The sequence below is a fragment of the Ranitomeya imitator genome, chromosome 3, assembly GCF_032444005.1.
Source record: "Ranitomeya imitator isolate aRanImi1 chromosome 3, aRanImi1.pri, whole genome shotgun sequence".
Classification (NCBI taxonomy): Eukaryota; Metazoa; Chordata; class Amphibia; order Anura; family Dendrobatidae; genus Ranitomeya; species Ranitomeya imitator.
The window spans coordinates 688,106,693-688,117,133 of NC_091284.1; the positions used below are offsets into that span (position 1 = coordinate 688,106,693).

The following is a 10,441-nucleotide window of genomic DNA, read 5'->3' on the forward strand; positions in this document are numbered from 1 at the left end:
TAGGTGGGTCAGACTGCAGGGAAAATCAGGCACAGTGTATAACAGTACACAGCTTCAGTGGCTGACAGATATGCCACTAACAGGACTGACGCTGATGCAGACACTAACAATTCAAATCTCCCCCTTTTTATTTTTTCTGGGAGAATATTGAAGAAATGTGGCCCACTCTCATACAGTATATGTTCTGTGGCACACAATTTGAGACAGGTGGCACACACAGGAGTGGCACAGAAGCAGAAATGCCAATCTTAATCTCCCACTTTTTTTTTTTTCAGGGAGAATTTAAAAGAAATCTGACCCAGTATTACACACTAGGTTTAATGTGGCACACAATTTGAGAAAGGTGGCACACACAGGAATGGCACAGAAGCATAAATGGCAATCTTAATCTCCCACTATTTTTTTTCAGGGAGAATTTAAAAGAAATCTGACCCAGTATTACACACTAGGTTTAATGTGGCACACAATTTGAGACCGGTGGCACACACAGGAGTGGCACAGAAGCAGAAATGCCAATCTTAATCTCCCACTATTTTTTTTTTCAGGGAGAATTTAAAAGAAATCTGACCCAGTATTACACACTAAGTTTAATGTGGCACACAATTTGAGACCGGTGGCACACACAGGAGTGGCAGAGAAGCAGAAATGCCAATCTTAATCTCCCACTTTTTTTTTTTTCAGGGAGAATTTAAAAGAAATCTGACCCAGTATTACACACTAGGTTTAATGTGGCACACAATTTGAGACCGGTGGCACACACAGGAGTGGCACAGAAGCAGAAATGCCAATCTTAATCTCCCACTATTTTTTTTTTTCAGGGAGAATTTAAAAGAAATCTGACCCAGTATTACACACTAGGTTTAATGTGGCACACAATTTGAGACAGGTGGCACACACAGGAGTGGCACAGAAGCAGAAATGCCAATCTTAATCTCCCACTATTTTTTTTATTTATTTATGGGAGAATTGGCAAGAAATCAGGCCCACTGTTAGACTGTATGTTTTCTGTGACAGAAAATGAGACGCAGATGCCACACACAGGACTGCCACTGATGCAGATTTGCCAATTTTAATTTGCACCCTTTTTTTTTTTTTTCTTCAGGGAGACTAGTGAATAAATGTGGGCCACTGTATTAGAGTCTATTTTCTGTGGCAGAAAGTGGCTTGAAGAGATATAACGAAACAAAAAAAAAAGGGACTGTACTACAATTACTATCTCCCTGCAGTAATCTCAGCAATCTATGGCAGGCAGCAATAACAAGGAGTGGACTGCTGCACACAAAAAAGTCAACAGTTTGGACAAACAAACAAGAAAGCTGTGCAGAATGGAAGGAGCACCAGGATTTGTGCTTTGAAAAAAGCAGTTGGTTTGCACAGCGGTGTACAAACAGCAATGCAGCTATCTGGGAGCCTTCTAGGGCAGCCCAATGAGCTACAGCGCTGAGGAAAAAAAAATGTAGCCTCCACTGTCCCTGCAAACAAAAGGTGGTATTGGACAGTGGAAATCGCTACAGCACCAGCACAAGCGGTTTGGTGGTTAATGGACCCTGCGTAATGCTATCTCTGCATCTGACGAAGCAACAGCAACCTCTCCCTAGGCTCAGATCAGCAGCAGTAAGATGGCGGTCGGCGGGAACGCCCTCTTAAAGCCCCTGTGACGCCGCAGAAAGCAAGCCAATCACTGCAATGCCCTTCTCTAAGATGGTGGGGACTGAGACCTATGTCATCACACTGCCCACACTCTGCGTCCACCTTCTTTGGCAGAGAAATGGCGCTTTTTGCGTCATTGAAATGCGACTTTGGCGCGAAAGTCGCGTACCGCATGGCCGACCCCACACAGGGATCTGGTCGGGTTTCATGAAACCCGACTTTGCCAAAAGTCGGCGACTTATGAAAATGGCCGACCCGTTTCACTCAACCCTAGTTATCATCCTTGCCTGGTCTCCCTGCGAAGCATTTCTGCTGTATTTACATGCGCTGATCTCAGGCCACTAAACGAGTGTGATCGACAATAGTGAAGTCGTTTGCTTGTTTCCCAGTCTCTTTACACCAACTGAGAAAGAATGAAGGGAACAGAACAATCACAATTAGATCAATCTGTCCCCATACAGTATCATGTTATCAGCAGCACATCTACAGTTTACACCAGTGATGTGCTGCTGTGAACAAGGATTTCTGTTCCCACATAAACAGTCCAATCACTCGATGAATAGGCAGCATTTTGCTTGTTTAGTATAATACACCCCATAGTCCTCCATATATTATTATGTGCACCTCAGTCCTCCATATAGTATAATACACTCCTCAGTCCTCCATATAGTATAATACACTCCTCAGTCCTCCATATAGTATAATGCACTCCTCATTCCTCCATATAATATTATACACTCCACATAGTCCTCCATATAGTATAATACACTCCTCATAGACCTCCATATATTAAAATACACTGCAATTCCTCCATATAGTAAAATACACTCCTCAGTCCTCCAAATAGTATAATACATTCCTCAGTCCTCCAAATAGTATAATACATTCCTCTTAGTGCTCCATATAGTATAATGTTGTGCCATTGTCATCCATGTAGTACAATTCACTTCCCATTGTATAATACACCCCATAGTTCTTCATATAGTATAATGTATTCCCCATAGTCCTCGATACAGTATAGTGCAGCCCACATATAGTATATTGATGCCACCACAGAGTATAATGCAGCCACCCCACAGAATATATTGTAGCCTCCTGAGTATAATGTAACCCCCCAGAGAATATAATGCTGCCCCCTCATATAGTATAATGCAGATCTGCTTATATAATATATGGTAGGCCCCTCTTAGAGCATAATGCAGCCCTCCATAGAATATAATGTAGCCCCTCCATAGAATATAATACAGCCCTCCCCCATAGAATGTAATGCAGCCAGCCCCATAGAATGTAATGCAGCCAGCCCCCCACAGAATGTAATGCAGTCAGCCATCCATAGAATGTAATGCAGCCAGCCCCCATAGATTGTAATGCAGCCAGCCACCAATAGAATGTAATGCAGTCAGCCCCATAGAATGTAATGCAGCCAGCCCCCATGCAATTAATACAGCACAGCCCCCAAAGAATGTAATGCAGCCAGCCACCCATAGAATGTAATGCAGCCAGCCCCCATAGAATGTAATGCAGCCAGCCACCCATAGAATGTAATACAGCCAGCCCCTGTAGAATGTAATTCAGCACAGCCCTCAAAGAATGTAATGCAGCACAGCCCCCATAGAATGTAATGCAGCACAGCCCCCATAAAATGGAATGCAGCCAGCCCCACAAAATGTAATGCAGCACAGCCCCCATAGAATATAATGCAGCCAGCCACCCATAGAATGTAATACAACACAGCCCCCATAGAATGTAATACAGCACAGCCCCTATAGAATGTAATACAGCACAGCCCCCATAGAATGTATTACAGCACAGCCCCATATAATATAATACAGCACAGCCCCCATAGAATGTATTACAGCACAGCCCCTATAGAATGTAATGCAGCCAGCCCCCATAGAATGCAATGCAGCAGAGCCCGCATAGAATATAATGCAGCCAGCCCCGATAAAATGTAATGCAGCAGAGCCCCCATAGAATGTAATGCAGCACAGCCCCCATAGAACGTAATACAGCACAGTCCCCATAGAACGTAATACAGCACTGCCCCCATAGAATGTAATACAGCACAGCCCCCATAGAATGTAATGCAGCCAGCCCCCATAGAATGCAATGCAGCAGAGCCCGCATAGAATATAATGCAGCCAGCCCCGATAAAATGTAATGCAGCAGAGCCCCCATAGAATGTAATGCAGCACAGCCCCCATAGAACGTAATACAGCACAGTCCCCATAGAACGTAATACAGCACAGCCACCCATAAAATGTAATACAGCACAGCCCCCATAGAATGGAATACAGCACAGCCCCCATAGAATGTAATGCAGCACAGCCCCCATAGAATGTAATGCAGCACAGCCCCCATAGAATGTAATGCAGCCAGCCCCCATAGAATCTAATGCAGCACAGACCCATAGAATGTAATACAGCACAGGCCCCATTGAATGTAATACAGCACAGCCTCCATAGAAAGTAATGCAGCACAGCCCCATAGAATTTAATGCAGCACAGCCCCCATAGAATGTAATACAGCACAGCCCCCATAGAATGTAATGCAGCCCCCCCAATAGCCCCACAATCCAGTTATCACTCAGTGATATATTTAAAAAAAAAAAAACACTTACCTCTCCTCGTGCCCAGCGCTGCTCCTGGCTCCGGTCTCAGCAGCTGCAGTCTGCTTGGTCACAAAGCAGGTGCACGATGATATGATGTCATCGCGCACCCACAGAGTCAGCGCCAGGCAGAGTGGGGAATGATGGGAGAGGGAGCGTCAGCAGACACTCTCTCCTCCATTATAGCATTCAACTGTACCGGCGTCATAGTTGAATGCGGCGGAGCTGGCGGGGGAGTGAGTCAGCGCTGGTGAGCGGCCCACGACTGCATTTGCCAGAACTGCCCGATGGCCAGTCCGGCCCTGCCATCAGCATAGAGTTCCATACAGTCCTCATTCTCCACTTTCCCTGCACTTCTTCCTACGGCCACCAGTACATGCCAGGATCATACCGCCTCTTGCGGTAACACAGCATCCTCCCTGTTCAGACTCACTGCACCTAGAATGTCCCTCGTCCGTTTTGCACCAGATCTGAGGGCATCAGCCCATGTGGTGAGCTGCCACATCATAGAGCCACCTGCATCCCCATACTGTTGTGACCTTCACTGTAGCTTCCGCTCCACCACTGCTGTCACGCTGCTGCTAGGCTGTACTTTTCCCCACTGGGCCCTGCATGGCTTGGTTACTTGCCTTAAATGTTGCTGGGCCCACTGTGTAGACCTGGGCTCTAAAGCCCTCCAGGATTGTCTGGGCTCTCTGGCTCTCCTGAGCTGTTTCAGCTCCCTGGCTTCATTGACTCAAAACAGAAAATGCTCCCTATCTTATCCCACAGTGGCCCCTCTTATGTTAACTATGTACACCAATGTACCCCATCTAGTGTCCTAACTGAAGTACTGTGCTTTCCCTATAACACACCATAAATATATATATACGTTTAGCAGCATTTAGTACTAAAACACATAAAGTAACATATTAAATGGGCAGTGTAAAGGGCATTAAACCGCTTTCTGCACTCAGATGTTGTCCTTGGTGGCATTTGAACCCAGGGCTTTGTAAGGGGGTTACAAAGCCCTGGGTTCAAATGCCACCAAGGACAACATCTGAGTTTGTATGTACTCACCATATTTGCATGAGTTTCCACCAGGTTCTCCAGTTTCCCCCCACACTCCAAAGACTTACTGATAGGGAATTTAGATTGTGAGCCCAAAGGGGGATCAGTGCCCGATAATGTCCGTACAGTGCTGTGGAATATGATGGCGCTATAGTAGAAGCATAATAAATAATGGCAAACTATATCTGAATCTTGTATGCCTCTTAAAGGGAACATATCATGTAAAATAATGCAGGTTAATGGTGTTCTGAAAACATGCGTCACTCGTCTTTAGAGCCCCGTTGCTGAGAGAAAATTAACTTTATTTCCACTGGCAGCGTTGAACTTTCAGTCAGAGGCTGGTGCTGGCACAGTTTCAGTCATCACTCTGTGGATAGAGCGCGGCGGACACAACACTGACTAACAGCTGACTTATCATTAGGGACAATTGTGAGTCACTTTGAGGGCACGGTTACTCAGCTCAAAATCTCTCAGAGTTTGATCTGAGCGTGATCCGATTCTTTCTCATGAGAGAATCCCAGCACAGGTGTGGTGAAGATGACATCTGAGTGCAGTCTGATGGTTCATACACACACACATATGGGTGCATGTGGTCCGGTTATCGGATGCACATGCAACATGCGGCAATTATTTTCTCATGCAGAATCTGCACTGCCCCACAATATAACATTGGCCTGCCGAATACCATCCGATAAAACTTGTCCATGTTATACGCTAGTGTGAGCAAGACCAACTACTGTATCCAGATGTCATATCTGTTCTCCACCCCATTTTCTCTGCCAACAATGTGTTTGATTTTATACAGCTTTGAGATGGTCAGGGTGGTAGTCATGGCGAGGGGCTGGCACCCTGCAGACACCATATTCCACTTTAACTTTACTTGATAAGAAATAATCCATGGTAGTTTCAGTACAGCACAAGTTCATGTTTTCAGCCTGAGCTTTCCCGCTCAAAGCTGGCTCCTCTGGCCTCTGAGATGCTTGTCCTAGCTCTGTGGTGCCATACTCAGCCTCAGCTTTCCCTCTCAAAGCTGGCTCTTCTAGCCTCTGAGATGCTCGTCCTAGCTCTGCGGTCCCATACTCAGCCTCACCTTTCCCTTTCAATGCTGGCTCCTCTAGCCTCTGAGATGCTCGTCCTGGCTCTGCGGTCACATACTCAGCCTGAGCTTTCCCTCTCAAAGCTGGCTCCTCTAGCCTCTGAGATGCTTGTCCTGGCTCTGTGGTCACATACTCAGCCTGAACTTTCCCTCTCAAAGCTGGCTCCTCTAGCCTCTGAGATGCTCGTCCTAGCTCTGCGGTCCCATACTCACCCTCAGCTTTCCCTCTCAAAGCTGGCTCCTCTAGCCTCTGAGATGCTTGTCCTAGCTCTGCGGTCCCATACTCAGCCTCAGCTTTTCCCCTCAAAGCTGGCTCCTCTAGCCTCTGAGATGCTCGTCCTAGCTCTGCGGTCCAATTCTCAGCCTCAGCTTTTCCTTTCAATGCTGGCTCCTCTAGCCTCTGAAATGCTCGTCTTAGCTCTGCAGTCCCATACTCACCCTCAGCTTTCCCTCTCAAAGCTGGCTCCTCTAGCCTCTGAGATGCTCGTCCTAGCTCTGTGGTCCAATACTCAGCCTCAGCTTTCCCTTTCAATGCTGGCTCCTCTAGCCTCTGAGATGCTCGTCCTGGCTCTGGGGTCCACATATTCCTGCGCCCACTTTCCCTTTCTGGTTCCCACTCCAGCTTCCCTTTACTGGGAGATGAAACAGGTCCCTCTAATATGTTAGACCGCACCCAATACTGACACTGTCTCCATGGACATCAGGGCGCTCGTCCACACCAGGGGGTCCGTCCCAGCAAAAGAGTCCACAATCGAAGTATAAAAAGGAAAGCGCCACACCAGGAAGTGACAGACAGTAACTTTCTTTATTCTGCCTCCTGTGGCGACGTTTCGGTCCGTGGACCTTTTTCAAGCACAGGAGAAGAAAAAACGCGCAATCGGCGCTATTTCCCTGGTGATCTGTGGGGGCGGCTAGATGCGAACTCGGCTTTAGAAAAATGGCCGCCGCGATCTCCATCTGCGCACGCGCGGCATCCCGCGGCCATTTTCCTGAAGCAGCAGAGGACTCCATATGCGCACGCGTGGCCTCAGGAAGATGGCCGCCCCCACAGATCACCAGGGAAATAGCGCCGATCGCGCGTTTTTTCTTCTCCTGCCCAGTGGATTCAGAAGATGGGCATGCGCAAACTACTACGCCACCAACGGAAATATATGCAAGATCTGGGGGGAAGAAACAGCGATGTCGCCACGCCCATATGACCTGACCAGCCTGATTGACAGGCGAAAACGGCGACTTTGGTAAGTTATTTCGGCAGCATAGGTGGGGAATCAGGGTACACAAAATACACTATAGTAACGCACAGCTCAGGCCCTATTTAACAGTATTTTTATCTCGTACTGAAAAAACGGGGTGACAGGTTCCCTTTAAGAAGGCATTTTGTTATCCTCGGTCAAATATTAGATAATGTATGTCCACAAGGACAGGGTCCTCTCCCCTCTGTACCAGTCTGTCACTGTAAAGTTGTTTACTGTGAACGATATATAGAACTCTGCATGTAACCCCTTTCTCATGTACAGCACCATGGAAATAATGGTGCTAGATAAATAAACAATAATAATAATATTTCACTGACAACTGGATTAAGCTATGTGCATAATGAGCTTAAACAATATTTGTTACCATGTCATTGCAGTGGATGATGTAATGACATGATGGCGCAGCATTTGGGACCAGTACCGACGGGAAACGCAGCAGCGAGCAAGAAGTGGGTCAGCAGCCCCACCGAAGACGAAAAAATATATATATTTTGACCGTCTTTCCTTTTTGGATGGCAGTATGGATCTAAAACAGTAAGTAATAACCACACAACACATTTTTCCAGAAAAAAATCTTATTAAGATTATTTGTTATGGTTAGTCCATGGCGAATTACATGTAAGGATGTGTAAATCTAGTCCCAAAAATAACGATTACACCAAAAAATGACAAAAGGGTCCTGGAGGAGAGAGGACCCTGCCCGCAAAGCCTCACAAGCTACAACAAGGGATGGGTTAGAATATAGTAGGAGAGGTTAGAGATGTCCATGCAGTGGTTTGGTCAATGGGTGGTTACTGCAGGTTATCTGATTGTTTGAAGAGGTGGGTCTTCATGCTGTTTGTGTAGCTTTCAATGGTAACACAACACATTGAAATGATGTGTTGTGGTAGTGATTTCCACAGTAGGGGTGATACACAAGATAAATCTTGCCTACCATTGTGGGAATAGGAGATAAGAGGGGAGTACAGACGGAGATCTTGTGCTGATCTGAGGTTGTGTGTAGGTAATTATTGTGATAAGAGCTCACAGATGTGTAATAAAATAATTCGCACTAATAAATAACCTTTGAATTTATTTTTCTTTGATTTATTGTTTAATAACAGAACACAATCCAACCTCACAGAGGGGGAGACCGGGTCTGAATCGGAGGCTGTGATAGATCCCGTAAGTCTGGATGAAGAGGTGGCAGGCCCATCTTTGGAATCTTCTACATCCATCCTTGAAGGGCCATCAGCTTCGTCATCACTGCAGCCAGCAGCAAGTGAGGAAGATGCAGCACCACCACCCTCAGCAGCACATGATCGGGGAAGGCATGAGGAACATGCCGAGAGCAGCAGCCCTATAGGCCCACTGGTGTCTTCCTCACAGGCAGCTGGAGCTTTACATAGAGGCCACCGAAGGAGAGAGCTGCAAGCTACAAGGAGTGATGTGGACGCTGGGGTCCTCAATTATTTGGCTAGGGCAGCCACGGATGATGGAGGGGAGGCCTTTGCCCGCAGCCTTGCCTGTTACCTTAGACCCCTTCCCCGTGAGGTGAGGCTACGTGTGAGAGGGTGTATGCAAATCCTGATTGATTTAGGCACCCCTCCAAATAACCCCTATGAGGTGTTTGAATTTCTGGAGCGAAGGCAGCTTTCCCAAACAAACCTCTTGTGCCTTCAAGTCACTCAACAGGTGCAGGATCAATCAGGATTTGCAGATCCTACTCCACGTATGCCTACACCTCAACTCATCCCACCCCAAAATCTACAAAGGCCAGCACTGTTCCAAATGGCAGCCTACAACCCACATTCCCAATATGGCCACTTTTTCAGACCCAGTGATCTAGGCTGGTCCCAACCTGGGTTTGGACAACATGGCCATTTTGGGGTTGGGTATGAGGCTAGCCAATATGTCCTTCAGCATGAGGGCCAGAGACAATTAGCTTACGGACAACACACAACTGGCCAATATGGACAAGGCCAGTATTCTGCGCCACAAGCCACAGCATCCTCACAGGGTGAAGGACAATTGGCCCAACAAAGGCCCCCTGAACAGGACCCTGAGCTGCCGCCATCTCCCTCGCCAACTTACAGGGATCTGTAATGTTTTTGATTTGTTTGTTTATCCTCTTTATTTTTTTAGTTGGAAACCATGTTTTTGTCTTTTTTGTGCATTATTTGCACTTTGTTGTGGTTACTTGTTTAAAAAAACAAAAAAATACAAAAAAAAACCCATATGGTTACAAGTTTAACCAAAAAGGCTTTTGATTGTAGTAAACAATTTTGACAAAAGCCAATTGATGGACCAATCATTATTATATCACACACATATGCTCTAAACATAAACATCTGGTCATTAAGGAAAGACAACACACAGTACTGTTTCAGTGGCTTAAAAAATATATTTGACAAATATATCTAGAAAATAAGTAAATCACAACTGAGAAACAGCATAATCTTGCCAGGGAGTAGAATCCTGAGGAGAAACAAAAAAATTGGTGAAAACATCCCTAACTTTTATGCCAGAAAGGGGACGGCGCGGAGGAGGGCCATGTGGTGTAGGCCTAATTACACTACTCAACATGTGTTCATCATTACCATCTGACAAGCAATCATGTATGCGGGTATAATTGTGCAAAATTACTGAGGCTTTGATTACTTCATTGACTGTAGCCTCACTGAGCTGTATGGCAGTCTGGAGGACACGCCATTTGGCCACCAGAATACCAAAGGCGCACTCCACCAGTCTCCGTGCCCTAGAAAGGCGCAAATTAAAGATACTCTGATGGTGGTCGAGGTT

The 10,441-nt window shown here is 46.2% G+C and overlaps 1 protein-coding gene across 1 annotated transcript; it reads left to right on the plus strand.

Annotated features, from left to right (window-relative positions):
* Positions 1-7,407: 7,407 nt before the first annotated feature.
* On the plus strand, positions 7,408-9,941 carry LOC138672273 (uncharacterized). Its single transcript, XM_069760234.1, has 2 exons — positions 7,408-8,194; positions 8,764-9,941. Exons 1-2 carry the CDS (start codon positions 8,181-8,183, stop codon positions 9,743-9,745), a joined length of 996 nt encoding a protein of 331 aa, XP_069616335.1. The 5' UTR covers positions 7,408-8,180; the 3' UTR covers positions 9,746-9,941.
* The last annotated feature ends 500 nt before the right edge of the window (positions 9,942-10,441 follow it).